This window comes from Solanum lycopersicum, chromosome 6, assembly GCF_036512215.1.
Source record: "Solanum lycopersicum chromosome 6, SLM_r2.1".
In the NCBI taxonomy this organism is placed as follows: Eukaryota; Viridiplantae; Streptophyta; class Magnoliopsida; order Solanales; family Solanaceae; genus Solanum; species Solanum lycopersicum.
The window spans coordinates 44,598,171-44,625,891 of record NC_090805.1 but is presented as its reverse complement, the minus strand read 5'-3'; the positions used below and the strand labels follow the sequence as shown (position 1 = coordinate 44,625,891).

General features: G+C 34.6%; 5 protein-coding genes and 1 long non-coding RNA gene across 12 annotated transcripts; 1 reads left to right on the top strand and 5 right to left on the bottom strand.

Annotated features, from left to right (window-relative positions):
• Window positions 1-532: 532 nt before the first annotated feature.
• Window positions 533-4,950, bottom strand: LOC101264131 (uncharacterized protein At2g34160-like). Its single transcript, XM_004241651.5, has 5 exons — window positions 3,724-4,950; window positions 3,584-3,632; window positions 1,874-1,936; window positions 1,348-1,412; window positions 533-957 (listed from the first exon to the last, which is right to left on the bottom strand). The coding sequence occupies exons 1-5, from the start codon at window positions 3,838-3,840 to the stop codon at window positions 868-870; spliced, it is 384 nt and encodes a 127-aa protein (XP_004241699.1). The 5' UTR covers window positions 3,841-4,950; the 3' UTR covers window positions 533-867.
• A 4-nt stretch (window positions 4,951-4,954) lies between these two features.
• Window positions 4,955-8,152, bottom strand: LOC101264436 (probable polygalacturonase At1g80170). Its single transcript, XM_004241652.5, has 9 exons — window positions 7,870-8,152; window positions 7,484-7,615; window positions 7,226-7,396; window positions 7,053-7,073; window positions 6,755-6,962; window positions 6,536-6,617; window positions 6,319-6,427; window positions 5,571-5,687; window positions 4,955-5,474 (listed from the first exon to the last, which is right to left on the bottom strand). The coding sequence occupies exons 1-9, from the start codon at window positions 8,065-8,067 to the stop codon at window positions 5,199-5,201; spliced, it is 1,314 nt and encodes a 437-aa protein (XP_004241700.1). The 5' UTR covers window positions 8,068-8,152; the 3' UTR covers window positions 4,955-5,198.
• A 266-nt stretch (window positions 8,153-8,418) lies between these two features.
• On the top strand, window positions 8,419-12,046 carry LOC101264733 (uncharacterized). 6 transcript variants are annotated; one of them, XM_004241653.5, is made up of 6 exons: window positions 8,419-8,708; window positions 8,849-8,959; window positions 9,743-9,828; window positions 9,932-9,993; window positions 10,752-10,837; window positions 11,818-12,046. In XM_004241653.5, exons 2-6 carry the CDS (start codon window positions 8,879-8,881, stop codon window positions 11,908-11,910), a joined length of 408 nt encoding a protein of 135 aa, XP_004241701.1. In that variant the 5' UTR covers window positions 8,419-8,708; window positions 8,849-8,878; the 3' UTR covers window positions 11,911-12,046. The 6 variants fall into 6 exon arrangements, with proteins under 6 accessions (XP_004241701.1, XP_010322675.1, XP_069155470.1 ...); XM_010324373.4 differs by having other exon boundaries at window positions 8,542-8,708; window positions 8,857-8,959; XM_069299369.1 differs by having other exon boundaries at window positions 8,542-8,708; window positions 9,932-9,996; window positions 10,755-10,837.
• A 171-nt stretch (window positions 12,047-12,217) lies between these two features.
• Window positions 12,218-12,559, bottom strand: LOC138349403 (uncharacterized protein At1g15400-like). The gene has a single exon (XM_069299741.1). The coding sequence runs from the start codon at window positions 12,557-12,559 to the stop codon at window positions 12,218-12,220; it is 342 nt and encodes a 113-aa protein (XP_069155842.1).
• Window positions 12,560-13,472: 913 nt separating this feature from the next.
• LOC101265244 (uncharacterized) lies at window positions 13,473-18,771 on the bottom strand. Of its 2 annotated transcripts, none has more exons than XM_026031608.2 (9): window positions 18,528-18,771; window positions 17,773-17,949; window positions 17,076-17,161; window positions 15,151-15,210; window positions 14,763-14,996; window positions 14,612-14,674; window positions 14,021-14,089; window positions 13,829-13,874; window positions 13,473-13,734 (listed from the first exon to the last, which is right to left on the bottom strand). In XM_026031608.2, the coding sequence occupies exons 1-9, from the start codon at window positions 18,535-18,537 to the stop codon at window positions 13,664-13,666; spliced, it is 816 nt and encodes a 271-aa protein (XP_025887393.1). In that variant the 5' UTR covers window positions 18,538-18,771; the 3' UTR covers window positions 13,473-13,663. The 2 variants fall into 2 exon arrangements, with proteins under 2 accessions (XP_025887393.1, XP_004241703.1); XM_004241655.3 differs by having other exon boundaries at window positions 17,076-17,170; window positions 18,528-18,746.
• Window positions 18,772-21,328: 2,557 nt separating this feature from the next.
• LOC138349171 (uncharacterized) lies at window positions 21,329-24,017 on the bottom strand. The gene is made up of 3 exons (XR_011221801.1): window positions 23,879-24,017; window positions 23,337-23,429; window positions 21,329-21,467 (listed from the first exon to the last, which is right to left on the bottom strand). It is a non-coding gene; the product is annotated as an uncharacterized lncRNA (long non-coding RNA).
• Between the last annotated feature and the right edge of the window lie 3,704 nt (window positions 24,018-27,721).

Genomic DNA, 27,721 nt, shown 5'->3' with positions numbered 1-27,721 from the left:
AAATTATGTATCCGAAATTTTTAAGGAATGGAGAGAAATAAGAAATTTGTGAAATATTTAAAAAAAAATGTAAGGATAAATAGAAAACGAGACAAGTTAATGTGTGTATATAAGTATTTTTTTCCTTTCTATATTCGGATTATTTTCATAAAGTAAATAAAACTATTTAGGATTATAACTTCCATTTTTCTATTCCTACACAGGAACAATAAGCATCTTTAGGTAACTCTGAAGCCACAAATTCTAAAATGATACCTCTGACAGATTTTTAGGTTTGCTTTTATTCAACGATAAATCTGTTAAAGCCACTCATTCTTGGAATCCCAAAAGTTAATTCATCCTACATATACACTTGTAACCATGCTGCCATAAATTGCATTTCTTCTTCTGGTTAATCGTTATTGGAGTCATAACTGGAGAAAATTGCAGACTTTTTTAGTGGAAAAATCCTAAAAGAACGCAGTGAAAGACTTCATAGTTTTAGCAGGCATACAAAATAAGACAGAAATAACATTAGGATCATCTCTGAAACTATTCCAAAATTGGTTACACACCCATATTATCTGCGTCAAAGTATTACATTACATATAATTGAAATATAGACAAGTGGAGCAGTTAACTTTGAACATGTAAAACTTAACAGGAAATTTTGAACTGGTGTAACGACTCGAAATAGACAATGTAAAATTCAGTTTAGACACCCAAAAAAAGAGGGCCAACTGTATCTTGGAGGCAAAAGAGAGGGAGAAGAACTTTAGACAAAGAAAACCTGTAGAGAACAAAAAAGGATAATATAGGGGACGAAGGTAAATTTGCTTCTAAATTACAACGGACAGAATCTGAGAACATTAACTACAATATATTTATTCAACTCTGTTCCTGAATATTGTTTCCATCCTTTTGCCCAGCGAGCATCAACTCATCAAAGTTCACCGTCTTACCCAGTACGATTTCAATCTGAAAAAGAAGCATCCACAATGTTAACATATTTCAACAAGAGGTAGAAATAAGTGGCAACACCGATAGCCAAGAACATTTTTATTGTATTCGTTGTACAACATTGAAGAATTTAAGTGAAGATGGTATAGGCATTTGCTAATGTTCGAAGATGGATTATCTGTAACGTCTATATGATGCTACTTTCTGTTCGACTAAGGGAAAGATAACAATCAAGGCAAAATTTTGGTATGGGATGAGTCACTTTTTCCCCAAAGCCAAACATAACCGACATTAACAAATAATCTAAACAGAATATCCCCCGTTGACAGACACACCCACAGAGACAACATAATTAATTTCTCAATGCCCAACCAAAATAAATATCCCCACACATGTGCAAACACATACCTTAGCTTTCTGAATAGGTCTTCCCCTCATGTCTTCATTTACATCAACCGTAGAAGTCATGATTTCTGCATTTAGGTTTCAAAGAACAGATATCAGTCGGTGTAATCAAAAGAGCACTCAGGTCAGTTTGGGCTTTAAGCGCCAAACACAAATAAAGTGTGGAATTTAATGAAGAAAGGTGAAAATAGATAAAGAAATACAAAAATACAATTATACGCAGGAACAAAAATACTTGGATAAAGAAATTGAATTTTCTTTTTACAATAAAATGAAATATAAATTGCTTATTACACGTCTTCAGAATAGTGCTCATTTTCAAAAAAAAAAGGTATGCCTTAAAAGCCTTTATGACAATACTGAAACACCCATAAAGAAGTGTTCAACATTCTGCACCTTGCTTCGGGGCTTAGGCGCTCCTTAAGTGCACCTTTGACTACATTGATATCAATATGCGTGTCTATATCATAAACTTTGAACATAGAATAGTAAATACTGAAGTAAATTTGCATCTAATGTGAAATCTTACTTTTTTCAGTGGCCAGCCCATTATTCTTTAGAATTTCAGCAATTGATACAACTGTTGAAATCGCTGCAGATTCACATCAGAACCAGAGTGTCAGCACAGTGTTAAGAACTTTTAGGCACTGGGCCATCATGAGTAGTTTTTAGATCAAGTATAAGGATAGAGCAAAATTAGGACGAATGACCCAGAGAGAAATTCACTGGAAGTCAGAGATTATGACAAGCACAATTCTTGAATCATAGAGCAACCAACAAGGGAACACGTTGAAAGTTCAAAACCAATACTAACAATGATTTAAGAAGATGTAACAGAGAAATTCACTGAATTCAGTGTTTATCTGATTTAACAAATTAATACTATCCCTTTAATGGCTGGAAGTCTAAACCGGAAAGGCGGAGATCAGTCGTTAAAAAAAAAAAAAAGAGGCGGAGAGCAATGAAGTAAAACTCTGCTGAACAGACTTTTTGCTACAAAACCTTAGAGAAGAACAGGAGTATCTCGAAATAGCATTATTTGGAAAAGAGGAAGCAAAGTTAAACACTCCACCTTCCCAACTTAACTCAGGCTTTCGAGTTTAATAAATCCCAAACATATAGACTTTTTCTTAAAACTGTAACCCTGATATAAGACTAGAGGCGGAGCTATTGTAGCGGAAGGGGAGGTTCGGCCGAACTCACTAGCTTTTCCGTACACCCTATATTCATATTTAAATATGAAGTACAATGTATATATCTATTTACTGCCAACCCACATAGTGGTTGCGGAGCACCCAGCGAGAAATGTGGGTTCGAATCTAGGTAGTCACACAATTTTATGGATTAATTTCTAAACGCTTGTTTATATAAAAAAGTAATTAAAAAATAGAATATCGGTAAGGAAATAGTATTTGTGTCGTAATTAATTTTTTTAAAAAATAAAAAAATCGATAACGATTAATTAAAAATATAGGTGGGTTTATATAATTTTTTTAAAAAATTATTTTAAAAAAAAGGATAATATTATTTCTATTGTACTCTGAAACTACAATATCTAACAATTGATTTCTAATCACATTCAAAAAGTTTAACTCAATTTTTTTTCTCCAAAAGTTAGGGTTCTAACTTTTATTGTTGATCTAATTGTTGTTATCCAATATCTAGCCTCCAGTGTGAACTCTTGTCTCTCCTTTTTCATCTTTTTCCTTATTTGTTTTTAGTGAATTAAGTACTTGTATTTGTTCCTTAATTTGATGATTGTTACTTTAGATTAAGATTGTTCTTTCTTTTTAAAATTGTAAAACCAATCTCAAGCTGAATGAGAAAGGAGAAATATTAAATATTTACTAGTGAGAAGCTAATTTCGTAGAAATGGAAGAAATCAACTAGTGCTTTTGCCAATTCTCAATCCAATTCATTAACCACTAAGCCACCACCCTTCTCACCCACACAAAAAAAAAAATACAAAATTTTCCATGCTCTATCAAGCTAACTTTTCAAAAACAACAACAACAATAATTATTCTACCACCACTTATATAGACAATACCCAATCAAACACATAAAACGGGAGGATAAGTAGAAAACAGAACGAACTAAGAGTGCAACCTGCTAAACAGTATAACAACAACAACAACATGATAAGTGTAATCCCACAAGGCCTGGGGGAGAGAAGCAAGTTCAAACATGTAAAACTAGGATATGAATAACAAAAGAAACATAGAGTTGAGATAAAATACCCATTCCCAAAGCTGAAAGCTCCACTTCATTATACTGCTGCATATACCTCTACAACCATAAATTCAAACATCAAATCCAATAATAGAAAAAGATCTAACAAATTAAACCAAACAAAATAGTTTGATTATGATTTTTGTACCTTGGATAGATTAACGTAGAAGAACAGAGGTTTCTTAGTATTAGATACTTGAATCCGATTCTTCTTCTGAGAATCAACCAGGTTCAAATTGCTCACTCCTTCTGCTAACTCTTCCATATTTCAACTCTTTTAACTCTCTGCAACTCAAAATTATTTCGTCAACTGAGCAATGGAGGGACTGATCCCGCTGAAAATGAAACGGCGGGATAATTAACTGTTACTTTTGAACTAGGGCTTTTTGTTTCTACCGACTAGGAAAACAGAATTTGTATAACTCAATTTGTGAGATAATAAACCCTTATTAAAATATATTTAAAAGTATAATTTAGATTATATTATTTGTTATTTGTGAAGTCATAAATATAATTTTGTATATAATATAATGTATCTCCTGAAAAAATTAAAACGTCAATGAAGTAAAAGGTGATGCGGGAAAAAATTCAAACATTCATTTAAAGTTTGAACAATTTAATTATTTTGAATAACAAATTAAAGATAAATTTGGAAATTCAAAATTCATCTATGCAATTTAAGTAGAAAATGACAAACGTTGTCTCCAAAAGTGTTCAATCTAAAAAAAATTGTCTAATCTCGATTAACGGGTATTTAAAAATGACTTTCATCAAGAAGAATTTTGGAAAAATTATCTACATATACATTTTATTTTAGTATAATCTCTAAATTTTCTATTATTTAAAAAAAAAAATTCCTCTCGGATGTATCATCTTCCTCTTGTTGATACATTTCTATCCATCTCGAATACATCCATCTCCTATGTATTCGAATCATATCCCCTCTTTGATATATTGTTTCCCTTTTAAATATATCTCTCCCCCATGTATCCGAATTCATCCCCTCTCTGACACATTTCTTTCCTCTCGGATATATTCATCCCCTATGTATTCAAATGTCTCGTGATGTGTTCGAAATTTACAAATTTTTAAAAATTTTTGTTATTTAAAAAAATAAATAAAACAACATAATTAACTCTTAACACTAGCAGATTTGTGTAAATTATCGAAGAATTTTTCTCGTCCATCAATCATTGGTCCTATTTTTTTCACCTATAAATAGATATACCTTGTGATTGAATTGTCCTGAATTTCTCTTTTTATAAACAAAATTAATTTATATTCACTATCTTATATTCAATGGGTAACAAAAACTTCGCGTAGCTTAAAGTTTCTGAAACTGAAATAATTTTAAAATATTTATTAAACCGGACCAAAAATTAATACCACTCCAAATGGCCATTTATGAACTAATCCGAATTTACACATGTAATAAATTTTTGGGCCACAATTACAAGATCCTTAATTTCAAAGGATAGATTATTCATAACCTTCTCATCTCATCAAGTACTACAAAAATTTACATGCCTTGGATATAATGTGCATACATGATTTAATAATTAAGCTAAACCTCTTAATTTATGCCTTGATCAAATTAATTATGAGATTATTATCCAAAATAATTCAAATAAACTGATCACTCCAATTGGATAAATTTTTTGTTGTCTGTTCCACAAAGTTGAAGCAAGAAGGTGGATTGTTTAGCCCTGAGGTTGATCCATATGCCTTCCAGCAAAACGATGCCGTAGGGAGCCCCGAATATGAAACAAGTTGAACATCTTTCAGAAATAGCTTTTTACATGGGGAGCTATCACTGCAGGCAAATTTAATTGCATTTTTTGTTGCTGAAGTTCCTCTAATTCCAATGAAGGATACGCTGTGAATATGAATACCAGAAGTCTGCATATCAAATTTTCACATAGTTACCGAAATGTTAGTGGTAATTCGTGTCAGGTTTTTCAAAAATGTATCACTTTTGAAGTATTCGACGCTTACCTGATTTGGGCAGGGGAATGGAGAATCGCAGTAATATTGATCTATTATGATGGGATTTGATACATTTTCCATCCACACATTCATAAAACTAATCCTTCTCACATACCCTCTACCTCCCTGCCAATATTTAAAGCATTAGCTAAAATTAAATGATAATATTCATGACAATCACTTGTAAGAGAATCAACAGAGTAATACTCACGCTATATGGTTTGTGTGACATGTGAATTTTGACTAGTATCTTTTTTTACTATATTGAAATGAGATAGTATTTGTTGAATTAGATTTTAGGCTTAACTCACGTTTTACCCTAAAAGCTAGTTCAAAGGGAGGAGACATCTATCTCATTAACCATCAATGTGAGACTTTGGTCATACTTTTACACTAAGCACTAGGCGTGAGCAACTTTGATTTTGAGAACCCCAACATCGGGTGTGATGGACCCTACTTTGATACCATGTGAAATTCAATCTTAGGTTAACTCACATCCCAAAAGCTAGTTGAAAGGGAGAGGAATTATCGAAGTCTTATAAAGAGTCCACGCATCTCATTAACCACCGATGTGAGACTTTTGTCATTCTTTAATAGTATTTATCGTATAATTTTTCAATATTTAAACTTTAATTTTGAAGTATTTAGTGAATTGATCTAAATCAAATTTAGCTTCAAAAATTAAGTCAATTTAATTATCGAGAAGCAAAAAGTGTCATATAAATTACTAGATAACGAGTACTATAGGATTACCTACCTGCCAAGTCTTAATCCTGACACCATTTTCTGTATTGGAAAAATATGCTCCATCAACACAAACATTGTGCACTTGAGACCATGAATTTGATTTTCCCAAGCTTCCAATGCTACAACAATACCAGCCATCAAGCCAATTTTTTTTAAAAAAAATTTCTACAGTACATGTATGATCTTAATTCTTAATTATAAACAAAACAAATAGTTAAATGTTGTACCTTATACCATGTCCAGGGCCACAAGCAATATTTTTTACTAGAATACTTGAAGAATTGTTGACTATAGATATACAATCATCTCCTGGCAAATCGTATATTCAGATTGTGACCTTATTAATAAATAATAATCGAATTTCAAACCGATTAAATTTAAATCATGCATACGAGTAAAATATCTCTCTTCGATAGAGGTGGATAATTTAATTTAATTTTCCATACCTGTCCGAATAGTGCAATCTTTTATAGCAACACGTATTGATGAGGTTATATGAATTCCATCAGTGTTAGGGCTCTTAGCTGGTGCTTCTACTATCATACGTGATACTTCAACATTTATGCAATTCGAAATTGATATATGCATTTGTTGACTATTTAGCATCCTTATGTCCCTCACTTTTAAGTTGTTGCATTTGTGGAAACTCATCGCCTGTATTTCATTAAGTATACGTAATATACTGTCAATTTTATAGAAGTTAAACTCTTAAAAACATATGAGACCGGAGAAAATAGCACCTACGGTTGGAGCATGTCGACAAGGCTGCAAAACATTAGAAAATTGTATCACATTAGACATTCATGGTGAAGGAAATTAAAGGGATTTGTGAATAGCGATTTTTTAATTCTATAATTGAAAAATAGTCATCGTTAAAAATCTCGAAAAAAAACTCCAAAGTAATAACTTGAAATTACATTGGTTGTATTAATCTTGCATGAAGTAGCCCACCATTTTTGGCCCATCCCATTTATTGTTCCTCCTCCTTGTACAGTGAGATGTCTCACTTTAACAAAATAAAGCCATTTATGTGCATCCAATTTATCCCACACTTTTGGATCTTTTGGTGCTACTATTGAACCTTCAATCTGTAGTTTTAATTGCAACAAAATATTATATATCTATGTTGCAAAACTTTAGTATTGTTTAAGACTTTAGTATAAATAAATACTTACTATTAGAGAAATCTTTGATCTGCATGGCCCAACAAAATCAATTGGTTGAACTAAGAATGAATATCCAATTGGGACTATAATTTTTGGTCTTAAGAATGAAGCACACGCCCTTTTCCAAACATATTGAAAAATCTGTAAAATACATGCATAAAAGGCAAGTACCAGCATTAATTAACAGACACAACTATAAATAGATTCATGACTATGATAAAACACAACGTTACTCTTACTCTAATCAAAATATCAAATTCTCTTAGATACACATATCATGTTAATTTTTTTAATTTTATTTTTTGTATTTATCCCTAAGAGCGTCCATCCTTTGATCTGACATATTATTATGTAAGCGCAAATATTAATGATTTGACCCGAGTAAAAGGAATTACCTTAGTGTCATCGGTGATGCCATCTCCTTTGGCTCCAAATTCATTCACGTAAAGAAGGGATACTGATTTGCCTCTTGAATCTTCCAATGTGGGAAACTGAATGAAGGAATCAAAACTGTTCACATTTACAAAAAGCAAGAAGGAAAATATAGTATTATATAGTAGTGATGCAAAAATAGAAACATTATAAAATCTCATGATCGATCAGCTCCCCCGTCTAATTCTGTTAATTAATTAAACTGAAAAACTTTGAGGGATTTATAATGTGTAATAAACTTGACAATATTCAAGGTCATTTCTATGTTTGCATCACTATTATAATAGTTATGAAAGGAAGGTTCCAAGAAAGTAATTAAAAAAGAATTTGGGAATTTCCTATATTGGCAATATTGTATAATAGATTTGAGCAAATAATTCAATCCCATCACTACTAGGCGCTAGCTATCTTTTGTTAGTACGAACAGGATATCATAAAAACTTAATTACGTGCGGAGATATGTTTATATTTAAGACATGTAAAACGTATTAAAATATCTCTTTGATTTAGTGGTTTCAAGCATATAATGCGAAAGATTTAAATTAAAAACTTGCCGATATTATTTTTTAAAACATAGCATAAATTTTGACTCTGTATTAAATAGTCGTCCTAAAAGTGGCCATTTTTTGAAAAATGGAGTGGCGTCAACATTTAGATCCGAACTCCAGATGATTACAGGCCCAACTTTCACTACAGCAGAGTTTCTTCTTCGGCCCAGTTTTACGGCACTCTGCCTTCTCTGCGAACTTCTCCGTCCCGTTTCTTCGGCGAACTCCTCGCGATCTCTTCTCGAAATCGAGCTGTAAGTACTCTTTCTTTCTCTTCTAGATTTCCGTAGATTCAAAATTTATCATTAGTTGATCTTAATTGATATTGAGATCACTGAAGCTGTATTCTAATGTGTAATTAAAATGTGAGTTTGATTCAGTTTTGTATTTGAAGGGATTTAGGGATCCGAAAATTTAAAGGAAAATGGCAAGCACAGCATGTTTTATGATTGTAAGCAGGAATGATATCCCTATCTACGAAGCTGAAGTTGGCACTGCGCCAAAGGTAATTGACCTTTGCTCTACCTTTTTTTTCATTAAATGTTTGAGCGGCGGGTGTATGGAAACAGCCTCTCTGCCTCCTGAGGTAGGGGTACCTCTCCGGACTATTACACTGGGCATGTTGTTGTTGTTGTTGTTGCCTCAGTTTAAAGCTTAGCTCTGATCATGCTAGTAGAGATTTCTAATTTTGCATCACTTTGAATCTGGTTAATCATCAATGGGAAATGTACATAAACCTCTTTTTAATCTTCGAAAACTATTTACAATCGAGTGAATATTGCTCTCTATATGGTAGCACAGATTAAAAAATGCTGTGTAAAGCTGATCCAAAACAACTGATTTTGATTTGTCATTTTTTTCTCTCTTTGGTTTTACTGGAGGATCAGAATTGGGTTTTTGGTGAGGAATAATATTTCTATATGTAGAGATCAGATCGTCTTAAGGTTAAGAGATAACTACAGTGCTTATCAGTATCTGGGTTCTTTTTTCTTGTTTTGTTCCTTTTTGGATTATGTTCAGTCACTAGTTTCCATCTCACCTTAAATCACAGGTCACAACATAAGCAATATCTTATATAAAGAAACTTTGACAGTTTTACGTCATAATGTGAATTATGTAAAGTTTGCTCGCGAGATTTTCAATGAGGTAGTTATAATGCATTTGAATTTATAGTGTGGACTGTACAGTCTTGCGCCATTGTCAAACTGTATGCACATCTTTACTTTCTGTCATTGATGACAAGTGTTGTAGTTGCTTGGTGATTTTGTATATTGTACTTGCATGCTAGAAAGAAGATGCTGCTCATCAGCACCAGTTTATATTACATGCAGCATTGGATATTGTCCAGGACCTTGCATGGACTACAAGTGCTATGTAAGGTTGCTTTCCCCTAGTCATCAAGGCATTAATTGTGAGTTTCCATTGCAAAGTTTCTTTAAATCATCATCCTCATAGTGATTCTTCTTTCTACATCCAGGTTCTTGAAATCAATTGACAGATTCAATGATTTGGTGGTTTCTGTTTACGTCACTGCTGGTCATATCCTCTATATGTTATAGTAAATCAGTACTTAGTGACAGCACTGTTTTGGTTATAGAAAATAGATGATGGTGCTAGCTTGTGTTTTACCTGGGTTTCTCCTTAACAATCGATACAACAGCTTGCTTCTTGTACTGAAATTATTTGATTTATGGTGGTAACTGGTTACTTATAAAGCTAGTCATTGTTTAGTAGTGCTCCATGTGTCACAGATGAATTTGCCTATCAGTTTTTCTCCAGTTGACTCCTCTTGTGGAAGATTAGGAGCATATGGAATGATGTGTGAAGTGATTTGCCATATCAGAATTAGGAAGAAGAGATAACCCATATTTCTTAACCTTTATGATCTTGAAGAGGACCATTCCCCCAACAACTCCATCTTGTCCTAAATTTGGTCCACATAACCACATTTATGTCTTCTTTATCCCATTCTGTAGCCAGTGATGATAGTTAACTCTTAACTTCGAGCACCTGAAGGCTAAATCTCCTGATGTTTTTAATTATCTTACCTTCTTTACTTATCATTGGTTTAATACTAGTTGGAATGACAAGGCGGACTTGTACTGTCTCCCTCTGTAGCATATATTTACCTATCAGAAGTAGAAAAAGAAATGAGAGGAAGAAGCATGTTTTAGATGTTCTCGTAGCTGGATAAGTTAATATGGTATTGTATGTGGGAACCATACTGTCAGCATCACCAGTTTGACTTTACAAATGTGAACATTTTGTTTTTTGTCCCCTTAACCAATCAAGCATACATACGCGATTGATGCTGCTTCATGACTCTCGCAATGATGATGGGATAAAAAGCTTCTTCCAGGAGGTCCATGAACTATATATAAAGGTAAAGCCTTTTCTGAATGCTTTCTTATAGGACATAAAAAACACAGGGGTCATACATTTTAGTTTATTTAATCAACTTTTGCTGCTCAAACCTAGTAAAGGCCTCACTTTATTGCTCTTTGGGATGGGGGACTGCTGACATCTTTGCATACCTATTGTGAGCTCTTATTAAACTTACTTATTTTTTGTGTTCCAGCTATACCAAGAGATTCTTTTAAGCAGAAACTTCTGTATGTAGGCATGGCTATTAAAAGAATTTCTTGGAATATTTTTTTCCGTATGTGATAATAAGATCAGTTGCTGTGAAGTCATCTTGAATTCATGTCAGCAGTGTTTAAATATCTCTGATCTTATGAAGTTCAATTGGGCTTAATAGATTTCATTTTGGAGTTCCTCGGATATGATTAGTTTCTTTGTCTTTTGTTCTCTTTGCCTTGCTCTTTTGGGGTTGCAGCACAACAAAGTACTCTTCCGACGTGCATTAGTACCTTTTTGGTACTCATCACTGGATGTACTGATTTGTTAGGCTGGTACTGTTCCAGTGTTTCTAAGATATCTTTTGGATTTGTTTTTCTATAAATGAAACACATGGTCTACAGTGGTTCATGTAACTACTGAAAACTTAATATTGGATAGATACGTTGGTTTTGTCAAGTTTAGCCATAGTTGGTAACTGTATGATAATTCAAAATTTTGTAATGCGCAAATATAATTGAACTTGTATTGTGGTGAAAACTAGATTTTTTTTCCCCCAAAGAAATGGTTGCAGTTCAAGAAGTACATAATTGAATAAAATTCTAAAGTTAATGTTTAAACTGAGAGATTGAGCTTAGATGCCACCCTCTTTCATTGTGACTTTTTCATTTATACGCTCATAGATAATGTAATGTGCTACTTCTTCATGCCCTGTTTTGAAGTGAGCTATGTGCTTTAAGTATTTTTAGATAGAAATTCACTAATCTGTTGCTGCAAAACTTGCAGATACTTTTGAATCCTCTGTATTTGCCAGGATCTCGCATCACATCCTCTCACTTTGATACTAAAGTTAGAGCCCTTGCAAGAAAGTACCTCTGAGCCAAACTATGGACCAAAGCTAAACAAGAATCATATTGCATTCAAAGTTCGTTCCTTGTAAAATTGATTCGCTATTGATGACTGGTTATTGTGTTTGGAGTGATCATATTTCTCATGGTAAATGATAAGTTGACTACTGGACCTTCTCATATTATATAACCGCAACAAGTGGTGATAAACTGAGCCTAGTTTGTAGGAGTAATTGTTTTGTTATATCCTAGTCTACTACAATGGATCCATTGCATCTATATGCCATGCTATTGAGGCAAGTGAAGCAACTAACTAGCTCTTGGCTTTCGAAGACTTGTCATTGGCCCCCTGGTTGTCGACGGTGGGACTTACCTTTTTTGCCATTAATAGCACTGCACAATCCACATGCAAAAACCTTAGGAGATGGTGGCTCTGCTGTCGGGTTCACCCCTCCACCGCCGTTGAATCCTCTCCTCCGTGTGGATCCAATGGTTGTTGATGAAGTCTTCACCTGCAGCATCAATTCCTCTTTGGGTTTTCCTAGTCGTGTTTTGTTAGTTTCTTCTTTATGTTTGACTGGGTGATTGATCAGTTCACCTGTTAAGTATTTGTCGTCCCATATAAATCCAGATGAACCTTGTCTGCGGAATGAAATCGCTGATCTTTGCAACCCAGCCATCAACAATTAATTGATGAATACTGCACTCTTCCCAAAAGAACAAAAAATTTAGGCAAAAGCTTTTTGGTTATTGCTCTTGTTTTATACTCGTACTATTTTCAAATACCCTCTGAATCAAGAAATGAAGGTGACAGAGGAGGAATATTTAAGTAAAATCAAGTATGGCCCTCTAACCAGTCAATTACTCTTAAGACGTATGAGCCCGTTTGAATTAGCAGATTGTCAATTCCTGAAATTAATTTCTTATAAATAAGTAATCTATTACGTGTTTGAACTGAAATGTGCTTTGTACCCACCACCCCACCCCCACAAATAATAAGTCTTTAAAGTTATTTATAAAAATTACAACTTAAGAAGATAGATAAAGAGAATTCGGCGAAAAATAGAACTCTAGTTTTATTGAGGAAAAGATACCGATTTTTATAATGTATGTCTGTGTATGACTTAAGTTGCCTTTGAAAATAGGGATATAAAATGGTATGCGCCGGTCTGTTTTATTCTGTATTTTCTCTCTCACCTAGTTGACAGGGAAGAGTTATAACTAGACAAAGTCTCCTTCATATTTAAAAAAAAAAAAAAAAAAAAAGGCAACAACATTTGAACGCAAGATATTATTGGTCTTTGACTTCTAGAGCTGTGGGTCTATCGCAAAGAACCTTCATCTTTCCCGACCCTGTGAGATTCGTATATTATTGTTCTTGACATCTCCGGGAAACCGGATGCAACAACTACAACAAACCCATTGTAATCCCACGATTGGGGCATGGATCCCTTCTGAAATCTACTCTCAACAAGTTTAGCTCTTTTGTACTTTTGGTTCTTTATTGCAGAATTTTCTATGATAAGGCTGTTGAATTTGCTGACATCAATTATGACTATTAGAATGGAATGAACCAGAGCTAATACCACAAGATGCAAAAGAAAAGAGTATAAATTAAAAATTTTAGAACATTTCTGGTGCAGATATTTAAACTAAAAGAAATAAACAAACTTTAATAAAAATCCCGCTGTTCCGATAGAAGGCAATCAACAATTTTCAACTCAAGTATTCTCTAAAAAAAAATAATGAACTCTGGTCCAGAAGGCATATGCTACAAGAATCATCTATTGAAGCTTCTTTATACCAGGGAAAGAAGGGAGGATTGAGATTAGAGGGTCACCATATCCAACAGGATCTGTTCAATAGACAGGTAAAGTGAGATCTTCAAGTAGTCACAGATATGATTGTACAAAATGATTTTCAGCACGTATAAGAACTAAGAAGCATACCTCCATCTTTTCGGAGTATCCTGATAACCTCTCCCGATACGTCAGACTAAAAGAGGATAGAAAAGAAAAGACAAAAGGATAATCAAAAAAGATGCATGAGAATGTACTTAAAATAAACGTCAGAGCAAAGAGGAACAGCGTGAACGGTGAAAAAGAAATCATGCAAGTATGCATCTATAGCAGGGCCCGAACCTCGACAGGGAGCTCGCCTCCAAGCTGCTCAATATAGAAAACTACTTGTCCCTCCTTCACTTGTTGCTTCTACAGAATAGAATTACGAAAAAGAAAAGGTCATATGTTCAGTAGCCAGTAAGTGTAATACCAAAGCACAGAGGACACTTCTAATTGTGAATTGAGAGAGACGCAACAGAGAAAAAAGAAGAGACTGACAAAGAGGGCAGGTTGAGAGGAAGGGGGTTTCAGAAATAGAGTAAAATTTGCCTTGGCCTCGTATGGCTGCATGACAGTACTAAAAGGATTTAGCATCCAGTTTCTCACAAAATGAAGCAACAGATTTTTTTTGTAACAAAGCAACAGATATTTAAACATAGTTAAAGGCAGCTTTATAAAGTAGATATTCCAGAATTTTGCTTAGACGTCCACTTTGAACAGACCTCCTTTTGAAGGGGAAGGAGCAATATCAAAATGAGATTAATAGTAAACTTTTCAGAACTTAAGTAGTAATCAGTTATACAAAGACTTCATCGTCAATCTCTTAGTTTTATCAAACAGAAACATCTCATCATATGATTTAAAGAGCAAAAAATGAAAAAGAACACCTACTTCTTTACAGGCTGGAGGTGCACGTTTTCCCTTAATGGTTCGAGATCTTCTGAAGAAACCAACCTGCATGACACATCAGAATTATCATTTTCAGGCGGAGAAAGGAAGAGATAGATATAAAGAGAGAAAGAGAGATTCACTGTTATCACACCCTTGGAGATTGAATTATCACCAAGCCTTCATCTGCAGCTTTTTCAATCATTGTCTGAATTCCATCTGAGGGAGGTGAAGATTTTGTGATTGCTAATGATGTTGATGAGGCTGAGCCGTTTGAATCAGCCACCTCAACAGATGAGGAAACACTGACAGGACTGGATATTGGAGGCAATGAAGTTGTACTTTGCCCTGTCAAGTCTCTCTTCACATACAAACGAAATCCACCAAGCTAATAACAAAATGAAAAAGTGTCATAAGAAGTAGAAGAATTTTAAAATGATTGAAGATAAATCATGCATCAAGGGCAGATCATAAATAACTTCCGCGAAGGACATAGGAATAAGAAATAAAATAAACAGAAAAAAATTACAATACCAGCTTACTTTTAAGTCAACTTCTGCAATTGAAGTTGTATCACATATTTCTGTAAGGAGAGACTCCACCTGTTTCACATGTTAATACAAAATGTCATTGCATGCAGGCAATAACATAATAATACGGAAGACCATATTTTAATCCACTCCTCAACATACACTGAGTGCCTCTTCACCAAAATAATTTTGGCAGATCAGAACAAGTCTTCCACATGAATAATATGAGTAAGATTTGTTAATGAAGAAAAATAAATTCTAATCAAGAAGTTGGAAGTAACAACTCATGTTTGATTTCCTTTTCAGAGTCAGATTTCTGTTACAACGAGGTGATGTAGCTTTGGAGGTATTAGGTCATGAACTAATGTGGGGGGGAAATACCATACGAGGTTGGGTAGAATCACAGACAACACCACTGGGTTACCAATTCCCAGCTGGCTTAAAAGCTTGCAAAAGACGATGCAAGTACAGGGATTATATTATATGCATCAAAGTAAAGTAAAGTAATTTATAGAGTTATTTAAATAGATGCAAGCCCGTTTTCTGAACATGACACTTTCCTTCAACCAAGGCACCCTGTAGACACTTAGAGATGCCTTCCCGAATTCTCCCCCCCCCCCCACCCCCCACCCCACACACACACACACCGTAAGAGAAGATCCCAATAGGAGTTTCCAAGTTAACACATTAGGGAGAAGGTCATGAAGTTGAGTGCAAATAAAGTATTATACCAGCCAAGTTTAAACTTGATGGATCATCTCGCACAGGGCTACTGAGACACGTGGTTTGATACTCTGCATCAGTGTGATATTGTAATTTATGAAGCCCCTCCCTCTATTGACAATACTCACTTGTTTACCCAAACATGACGTTTTCTTACCATAACTGGCGTTACGAGTTCCCCCTACCTGCCACTAAATCTTGCCATTAAAGAACACTAACAGGGTTCAAAATTTTCTCGTCAAATGAGCCTACTAGCTGGAAGCTTGAAGCCAAATCTGCACTCAGCCTTCACTGCGACTTTATTATCTTCCTTATAAAATCCACAAAGCTACTCTACAATAATGTGATGGTTAAAACTTTTTCTTAATGAAAATAATGCAATGTTTTACACTAGCACCGTCCAAATATTCAAATAGGAAGTAAGCTAGGAGGTATAGTGTAAAAAGGATGCATGTACTACACAAAAGTCTGTTAGCAACATACAAAAGGAAAACGCATTGGGGCGAGTCATGTCAACTGCAGATGTAAATAACGCTCTAAGCAACATAGACTGACTCTTTAAGCAGGAGTGAAATAGTCAGAATCCAAATACTAAAATTGGTATTAGTAGTTATCAAACAATTGATAACATTAAGGAAAAATCTGATAGAAATGAGAGGAAGGAAAGGGATCTGCTGAGCATTCTCTGCATTTTATCTTTCAAAGAATCTGAGCTACCAAGGAACACCAATAATACCAAGGAGGTACCTTACCAATTATTTATCTTGTAGGTTTCACCTAAAATTCACAAGAATCTAAATATTCATAAATTTCAAGGAAGATTTAATTAAAAGCTCAAGTATTTAGACTACAAGCTGCTATGCAACAGCTAACTAGATTGCTGAGGAAGTCAATTTTTTGAGGAACTTCAGACAAGGGATAAGCTCGTTGCCAAAACATTCACCTTTAACCCAACATAGCTGGAAATGGAAAAAAAAAAAAGATGAGTTTGTTGCACTTCACATTTCATCGTGGTGCTACTGTAGTTACACTCTGTTATTTAAAGCTGTTTCCCAAGTTCCTAAAATTTCTAAAATATGTTTTGAAATTTGTAGTGGCTGACAAGACTCCACCAGCAAGGAAGTTTCGCTACTTCATATCACTAGATACCAGCAATATAATGATCAGATTACTGTCTTCTGACAGAGTACAAAATGCAAATAGAGAGAGCTGACCTCATATGAATTTGGAGTCAATGGACTTGCAGTTTCTGAAGAAACAATCTTACTCGAACTATCATCTGAATTAGGAATAGCTGTTGCTGCAACAGCTACATGATGAGAGAAATAGAGTTGCATGATTATTTATACATAACAGAAAACATATTCATTCTTAAGGTGAAGCCATAGAGCAAGAAGTTACGTTCACTGAAAAAAGGGATCATAAATGTAAGGAACAAAGTGCTCATATTTATACACCTAGTTAAAAAAATAATAAGACCAGTAACCTTTTAGAAATGATAATTTAATTATCAAGAGAAAAACCTCCAGAATAAGAAAGTAACTGGTACTCCTTGAAAAGGTGAGCAGGAGCCTATCTGAGATCATTGATCTAGTCTAGTTTGAAATCACACACGAGAACCAATAAAACATAATGGGAACTCCAAAAGAAGGATAAGTCCAATAACATGCTTCCATATGACTCATCGAAACTCCTAAAAAGTCAGTAAGATAAACAAGAATAACCAGCCATTCTACATTATTACAGAAAATATGGCAACTCAGCATTTCAAATGATTCAAACAAAGTATAAACATTAGCATTGCTGTCATCATAGGCAAATTAATAAATGAGTCAATTACAATGATCAGAAAAATTGCACTTGTTTGGATATGAAAACAGAAAAAATCCAGGGTTAAGGAAAATCACTCACATTCAGCTTCAACAGTTGAACACCGGCAATCAAATGTCTTCCTTGACTTTGTGGTTAATAGCAACCCATCGCTTTGAACAAATTTCTTTGTTCTCAGATTGTGTACAACACTCAATTTGGGCTTAGTAGATCCCAAATTCAAACTCGTTAATTTAAGACCAGAAGCCCCAAAACCACCTGGATTACAGAAAAACTCCCAAAATCAACAAACATATAAATTGTTTTAAAAATCCTAAAGGAAACAAAAGAAATCAACACTGCTAATAAACAGAAAAGAGTCAAAGAGATCACAAAAGCTAATCTTTTTTCATTAATTTCACAGAGGCAAGCAGTAATCGAAACCTTCCTCTAATTAAATTAGTGACCACCAATCGAGTTTCCAATCAATGCATATATATATAATATATATATTAAATAAAAAGCGATCAACAACACCATATTATGCAAAAACATACTTAGAACAGTAAGAAAAGCTCGCAATTTTACTAATTAACAAAGTAAACACATAAGAAAGACGCAAAATACCAACTAGTTTGAAATTAAGGCACATTAAAAACAGAAAAAATACACTGAAGTAATAAAAGTTCACATTTTTATTAAAAACAAGCAATTATAAAAACATAAACCCTGTTTAATTGATTTTACAAGAAATTTACAGAAATATAAAAGAACAAGCAATTACAAAAAAAAAGATTACATGCATGATGTATCAAACCACCAAAAACAATAGAGAGAATGAGCAATTGAGTACTTACATGCAGCCATAAGAAGGGTAAAAAGAACCCTATGGAAAAACACAGAGCAGAGCTTGAAGCTTTGCTTGCTGGTGAAATGGCGATGGAAACAAAGAAGTTAGAAACGATAACAACGCCCTTATTAAGTGTTTAATAATCTAATTTGAGTTTAACAAGGCCCATTAATGGAAGGCCCATTAATGAAAGGCCGGTAATTGTGGATAAGGTGATCTAGTGGCCAGGTGGGTTACAACGTTGATTGTTTGTCCTTTTATCAACTTTCTTGACCCAACGAAAAAGATGGAACTATTGTTGAAAAGATTTTAAAATTTTAAAAATCATATTATATCTTAACTACGTCATTATATTATGGACGGGTTGAGTTGGATTACACGTTTTATGTTTCTCTTATTTTCAATATTTCTTCTATTTCTAAAACCTCTTAAATCCCTTATTTCTTTCATAATGTATATAATGTATTCGAATTACATATTAATGTATCTGAGCTACGTATTATGTATTTGATTTAGTTTTTAATGTATCCGAACTAGTTTTTAGTGTATCCAATTATGTTATAATGTATCCAAGATACTCTTTAATGTATTCGAAAGGTACAAAAATTTAAGGGATTATTGTAATTAGAAAAAAAGAAGGAATAAAATGAAATTTACTCTTTACACAGTAAGATTTATGTAAATCATACTATAATCTATAAGTGAGATCTAAAAATAATAAAAATTTACATAAAGTTCATAGTGTTAAGAGATACTTACATCATAACTCACGGATTGTGAATGATACATTACTTAATGTAATAAAAAGGGATAGAGATGTATCCGAGAGGGGAAAAAAGTATCCAAGAGAGGAAGTACGTCTCTGAGAGGAGATAGGATGACAAAATATTGATAACAAAAGTAGTAGGGAAATTCATAGTAAATCAACAATGTACAATATGTAGCAATAGTGTAATTTGATTTGTGTTATGAGACATTTATTTTGACCACAACAATTAGAGGAGGTCTTACAAAACCCAACAATAAAGGGAAATTCCTTGTTGCTCGATACTAATTCAAGACTCATAATCATATTTGAAATAAAATCATCCTACCCATAATTAGCATGTATCTCCCCCGGTTATACTTTAGTATCACATCGTAAACTTCCATTGGAATTCCAACGCTAGTGGTTTGTTTATTGCTACAATATGTAGCTCCAAGTCTGTAAAATATTTGCTAGAGTAAAACATGATGAACATGAATTTCATTATTCAGAGATTAGTAACCAAACATTAAGCCTATAATGAATTCAGTAAAAAAAACATTCAAAATGAGATACAGAACACTCAACAGCATACTGGGGGAACTTGGCCTTTACCATTCCCTTAATCAAATATATATTATCACTTGATACAATAAAATGAAGTAACTTCCCCCTAACAATCTTCTTGTTATTCATGTTACAGCAGTAACTAATAGTTCTTTTTTTTTTTTTAACACAAGTTAAGTCTTTTATTTTCTGTTAGCAGACGTGCAGGCCAAACTAGGACATCATTTTGGATTCAACTAATGAAGTTGTCTAACCTAGAAATAACAGCAGATGTACCAGCAAAATTAGATTGATGAACTACACGAGGCACAGATGCGTAATATGTCATTCTCCATAAAAGGTCATATTTCACCAAAAACTTGTAACTCCTAGGCAATTGATTGAAGGGCAAAAGCGTATGATCATCGATAAATCTACAAATACCTGCAATGCACACCCTCTTTAAACTAATAAAACATAATCCACAAACAATACGTAAAACTTTAAAAGACAGATATTATGGTTTCTTATTAGGACTTCCTCTTCCATGTTCACTGATCCACTCACCTTAATAACTCAAAAAATATTTAGTAGCAATTAAGTTGCTTGGGTTGTGCTTAGAAAAGAAGATTAAAATATTTTGTAAACTGAGAAATAATAGAAGTTTCTCACATGGCTGGTTAGTGCTTGCTCAGTCAACTATGTTGGCACCAAATGTGATTTGCTCATTTTATAACACATTCATTCACGTGCCGAAGTGGATGTTATAATGTCAACTATGAATCTATGTTGCTATAACTTCCCAATTATACTTCTACATCTCGTGTTAGATCTTCCAAAAATACAAAGTTCTAGGAGGACCTGTTGAAGAATGACAAAAGTCCACATCGGTGGTTAATGAGATGGGTGGACTCCTTGTAAGGCTTGGGCAATCCTCCTCTCTTTGAGCTAGCTTTTGGGGTGTGAGTTAGGCCTAAGACCTAATTTCACAAACATACATTTATCAACACTTTTGAAGAGTCCGAGCAACATAACTTAAAACAGAGGAAAAGTTGAAGAAAAGAAAAAGGAGGGCAGATTCTTGAGTCACAGAGGAAGGTTGTACCATTCTTGAAATTTGGGAGATTATAATATGATCAAAATCAATGCGCAATATGAAAATGTGACACAAGTTGGGGGTATGGTTCCTCTCTTCGGTGGGTTTTTTTTCCTAGGAATCTTTATATAACCTAAAAAGTTGGCAACTGAGGAAGTGATTCCTAGCTCACTGATTAAGACGGTGATGGCATAAATACACTCTGTGCTTCTAATCTTCTAATCGTTCAGATCTTTGGGGTTGCTTTTTTAATAATCGTTACAATTCTTCATATTGGTTTTATACCAGTAACCAATACTATTACCTGGCTGGAAAGAATATACATAAGACATATCCAAGTCCAGCGCACAAGCATTGAAGTTTTAGCAGCAACCAATTATCGGAACAAATGTGTCTGCTCGCAGTGACATTGGTTGGCAGCTAACATCTTCACAACTCTTGTGGTAGAACTTCTTCACCAACTTCAATTATACATGCATCCTCACATTTGTACCATTGGTTTTGAAAATGCAAATACGTCACATAGTAACCAGATTCTAACATTCCTGAATGTGTGACCACTGCAAAAATTTCAAATTCTGTAAAAACGTCTGATTCATCACCGTCAATAAAAAGATTATGTCCAGTATCTTTTTCTTACAATTCAAGATGATAAATATGGTTTCATATCCAAAGACAAAGAAAATTGCACGTGGCGATCGATCTTTCTGGTGGGAGAATGTCGAATCATTTTATATGAAAGTAGAGCACATGAGGGAGAGCTTGATGTAAAATTTCTGATCAGATCTCAATTTTTTTCTGGTCTTGTAAGATGTCCAAGCAACTTACCAGAGATTCATTTCGCTTACTAGACTTACTAGCCTTTTGGCTGGAATACACTGTCAATCAATAACTCTCAAGTTTTCGAAGTCTTAATACATGAATCAAGCATAAACATGACAAGATCTGTACTATATCTACTAACTGTATTGCATTTCACACAGAAAGAGATGAACCATATGCATTATCAAAGCTACAAACCCCAGACCATGTCCTACCAGAGACACGAAGTATAAGAACCATTCTTATCAAAATATACTGTTGATTGCCGAACTTGTTTTCCCTCTACATACATGTCTAACATTTAAATGAAGAGCTCAAAAGCATCTTGTTGCACGTACGTAGAATCATTTTCTGAATGTTGCCACTAACTGCAAACATAATCAACAAGGCACCCTCGTGAACCGAGGCCCCCCACCCCACCCTAGCCTCGAGGCACCGTCGTGCCCCGAGGCCCCCACCCCCCACATCGAGGCACATGAAGGTGCCCCGAGGCCCCCCTCCTCGAGGCACACGAATGTGCACTGAGACCCCCCAACCCCCTACCTCGAGGCACACAAAAGTGCCCCAAGGACCCCCCACCCCAGCCTCGAGGCAAACAAAGGTGCATCGACCCCCCAGCCTCGAGGCACATAAAGGTGCCCCGAGGCCCACCCCCGCCTCGAGGCACCTTCGTGCCTCGAGGTCTCCCAACCCCCAAACCCCACCTCGAGGCGCCGTCATGCCCCGAGGCCACCCCACCCCCACCCCGGCCTCAAGCCACCATCGTGCCCCGAGGACCCCACACCCACACCTCGAGGCACCCTACCCTCGCCTCGAGGCACCAACGTGACCTGAGGACCCCGTCCCCAGCCTGCCTCGAGACACCGTCGTGCCCCAAGACCCACCCCTGCCTCGAGGCACCGTCGTGCCCCGAGCCCCCTACCCCCGCCTTGAGGCATCTACGTACCCTGAGACCCTCCCACCCCCCGCCTCGATGCACCGTCGTGCCCTGAGCCCCCTACCTCGAGGCATCGTCATGCCCCGAGCCCCGCTTCGAGGCACCACCGTGCTCCGAGGCCCACCCCCGCCTTGATGTACCGACGTGCCCCCGTACCCTCCCCATCCCCGCCTTGAGGCACCGTCGTGCCCCGAGCCCCCGAGCCTCTACCCCACCACACCTCTATCACCACCTTCGCCTCGCCTTGAGGCACCGTCGTGCCCCGAGGCCCCCACCCCCTCTATCCCCACCTTTGTCCCGCCTCGAGGCAGCCCACACTCACCCCTGCCCCCGCCTTGAGCCCCTACCCCCTCGCATGGTACCCCGAGGCCCCTAATCTCACCTCCACCCCTGACTCAAGGCACCGCCATGCCCTGAATTCCCCCAACCGCACCCTAGTCTCGAGACACCGTCGTGCTCAAGACCCCCCACTTCAGCTTCGAGGCATCGTCATGCCTTTAGTCACCCCAACCCCCGCCTCGAGGCATCGTCGTGCCCCAAGGCTCCCTACCCCTAGCCTCGAGGCACCGTTGTGCCCCAAGGCCCTAAGTTAGAAAAATGTAGTTAACAAAAAGAAGTGAGAAGAAAAGTTGAATTTGGCAGAGTAATTATCAAATGTTGTGATTCTTACCTAAATACAGGTTGTCTCTTCAATCTTTCACAATGAAGGGAAATGAAAAGGAAGAAATCATGGGTCTCGTTTTATCCCATCAATCTTTATCTTCTGTGCATGTACAAGATTCTAAGTAAGTAAAACAGTAACAGACACAAGTAATGCGGAAGTTTAACAAATTTATCAAGAGAAGGGAGATGAGAAAAGGAACATTTATATTGGACAATAGCAAGGAATGGGCATAAGACATGCTTTAGGCATTCACATTTAAAATGACCAATCTGGGAAATTTGGAAGGATTTTAATACATGTTGAGAAATCAAACTAAAAAAAACCTTGTTTTCAGTTCTAATGATGACTAATCAAAAGCCAAATGATCATGCTAGTAAAAGGGATTAATGAATTAAAATGAAGACAACCAGCCCTCGCTTAGCTTCTTTATGATTCAAGCCCCTTGCTAATGAAACAAATATAGATGGTTCTTAATAATGTGGTCATCGGGAATGGAAAAATTTAAGGCAATGATCTTCTATATAGCGAAAATAAGGACTCTGAACAACCTGTCCCGACTAATTAGTTTGCTCTCGTTGCGGTTAAATCTCATTTTGCCTCCACTGTCATCTGATTAGCTGATGTGCAGAGAGGTAGGGGCTCAACTCCAAGAAATGTTTTCTATAGTAATCGAGATGATAAAGATTATGTTAATCTTAGCAGGAAATGAAAAAGGTGGATCTAACAAAAGATCCAAATGGGTTTATTTAAAGTCAAGATTTAAGGCAACTTTATTCATATGCTAGATGATTTCTAAGGGTTTTGCCTATCATTTCATAAGGAAGAAGGTCAAGGTTTGTGTTATTAGTAGACGATACATTCACAGAAAGGAGAAGCTGACCATCTTGAGGATTACTAAGCATTGTGTGGAAGAAACGAGATTGTAATAAGGGCAGTGAGCAATGGGATAATCCATAGTTGTGGTGTGATGTTAAAAATAGTTTTTGAGGTAAATTAAGTTAATTGGTCGTCTAGAAGCTAATTTAGTCGATTGGCTAGTCAAGTTGCTATAATCTAATTGCAACCACACCTAGATGATGGAATGAACCATTTTTATATTATTTCCCATTCAGTTGCAGCTACTCAAGTTTCTTTCCTCTACTTTACTTGTCACATAGTAACATCAACTCGAGATATCCACTTATGAAACTTTCTTAACAAGATTAACATCATATAAAGTTTTCCTAATTCTAACGTATAATAAAGAATCTCGAGATTCAAGTAAATTTTTATTATTTAATTGTTTATCTCATTTCAAATAGTTTAAGTTAACTTATTTTTGACAGTGGTATTCCTATATATAAGCATGTATCTTGTTTACAGTCAATTCAAGACAACATATAAGTAGTCACGAGAAAACTCCCTATGAATCCATTCAGCATCCAAATCTCGGCAATAGATACTGACTGAGCTTGGCAAATCAAACTTAGGTTCCAACCCAATAGCATTTAATGGCCACACTGGGAAAAAGAATAGGGTGTGATAAGAATTAGTAACACACAACCGATTCTTTAAGGTAGATATTCAAATTAAGGATGGAAATGATATGACTGGTTTCATCACACTTGAATTTGGGAAGTTCTCTCCACTGGCTTATCAAACATTTGTACTGCATTTCGGAAAAGATTGTATGTCTTTCCCTTTCAAGATGCACCAAAAAAATCAAACTTCTTTCCTTATAAAAGATCAGACTCTGTAACAAAGTACTTTGGACCAACTTCCAATATATTAGAAAGTGCCCATCGTTTGTGAGTGTATTTTTTTTTATAAAAGATCAGACTCTGTAAGACTTAAGTACTTCCAATTTTTCTTCCAATACACTCCAAAATTGTATGTTTCTCCATCATCTATATTTTTATTCTTAGAGTTAATTTCCATCAATTACACATTAAAAGTATTTTTGTTTCATAAAATATCAGTTGAGAGAGAAGAAAGTCTATGTCGTGTTTGATAACTTTTTGAAAGAAATAGAAATAGTTGAAAGATATTTTTATTTTAAAGGAAACACAAGTAATTTTTATAGACAAATTTTAATTCTAAAAATACGAGTGAACATCCATACAAATCACTCTCTAATTAAAAAATAAAAGTTATTTTCTCAAATATAAGTAATTCTCCATAAGTAAAACGTGAAAGAGTCAAACTTGAATATAAAATCAAAGGGGTTGGCGAATTCTTGAGTCACAAGGAAGGCGATATCATTCTTGAAATTTCGGAGATAAAAATACAATATGTGCAAAGTATTAGAGAAAGTAAGTTTCTAGATATAAACGTTAAGCTCTACTGATTTATTAGTTGCCTTTTTGTATCTGCACCCTTTGTAGAACATTTTCGATATAGAAATTAAGCTCCGCTAAATTAATAATTGATTGCTAGTTGATTATCCAACTAATAATTATTTGTGTTGGGTTTTGTTGTGTATTTAAAAGATATTGTAATTATGTTCAATACATATTTAGTATATAATTGGAGATAGGTTTAGCCTTCAAATGATGATTTCCAATTACCATTGCATTTCATCGTATATCAAACATTATTCATATTATTATATTTATACTTCTTCAAACATTATTTCTCACATTTTCCTAAGATATTTTATATATATATATATATGATCCAAGGCCTACCATGTTCAAATATCGAGTAGATTAAACTTTAATATTCTTTCGATTTTTTTTTCTTTTTAAAATGTTAAGCAATTCTTAATTATTATTTATAGTTCATCGAAATTATTCTTACCCAGAGTCTACTCCTAGTCATATTGTCCTATCGCCTATGCCAACTTCTTTATGTCGCCACTGAAAGTTATTTTAGTACAATTATGATAATAATATAATAGTAATATTTAATTCATGTATAAAATTTAAATAAAAAATTTATCGTGTTTTAATTTTTTTCCAGTTCATTAAGAAAAGAAAAAATTACATAAATGGGTCTTAAAAGACTCTAAGATAAATACATATTCAAAATAATTCAAGAATATCATCCTGAAACGTGCACCACTCTCACATTATATGATGTATTACACTCGCTGTCACATCAAAGCTACGTCAGTGTCATGGCATAAATTATAATTATTTTATTTTATTTATTTATTAATTAAATTTTCTTTTATTAACTATATTTTATTCTAATTAATCTCAAATTGGTTATTTTTACTCTTTAATAATTGTATCTTCCTCATCGCAAAATCTCATTCATTTTCAATTCTCATTTCATCGGAAAATCATATTCTAACCCACCTTCACTATTAAATAATGTTTCACCACCACTATCGCATCTAATTCTTCTTCTTTGTCACAAACACCAAATATCACCACCATCTTTATCAATATCGATTTTTTCTTCTTCACCACTTCAATTACCTATTTTAATTTTTGTCACCCGCCACCCATCACCACCAAACCCATAAAAGTTTCTATCTCCACCAAACCCAAAAATTGATTATCAACCAAAATTTCTTTAACAAAGTCAAAAAAATATAAAAAAGATAGACACAATCAATTGAATTTTTTTTAAAAATAAAATACGATTATTCACTAATAAATCTATGAAATTAACCTAATTGCGAATAAAAAAATTGTGCTTCTAGATTGGGATAAAAAATAAAGAAGTGTGATAAAATAAAGAATGAAGAAGAAGAAAACAATGGGTGGGTGAGAAGAAAAAGAGGTTTGGGGTACGGGTAGAAAAGAGAATTATAACTTTTTTTTTTCAAACTAACGCGCCTATTTTTTATTTTTGTTTTATTTTTTTGTCACGTCAATTTTAGGGGGTTCGAATGTATAGGTGTGTAATAGGTCATTATGATAGTCCAAGCGTGTAACTGATTTTTCGGGATAAGTTTAAGGAAGAATTTATGTCTCTTTCCCGTTATTGATACTATAAAAATATATGTATATTGTTGTGGTATCATTAAGGTTTCTTGTTTAAAAATTACTTAGTCAATGATACTATTAAAGTATATTGATATTTTTTATGGAATCATTAATATTTCTTATTCAGAAATTACTCATTATTCAATAATTTAGGTTAAACAAAATTATTAGCATTAATGATATATATATATATATATATATATATATATATATATATTATACTGATTTAGTATAAGTTAAGTGAAATTATCAAGATTAGTAATATCAATATATTATATGTATACTGATTTAGTATCAGTTAAACGAAATTAATTGAAGGTAAATAGTGTAATTATTTAGTAGGTATGAATATAAAGATTAAAGGGATACATGCTTATAATTTTTTTTCCCACTTTTATGGTGTATTTGCCTACTTTAAAAGATCAAGCACCGTTCTAAATCACATAAAACTATAAGGACAAAATATGAACACTT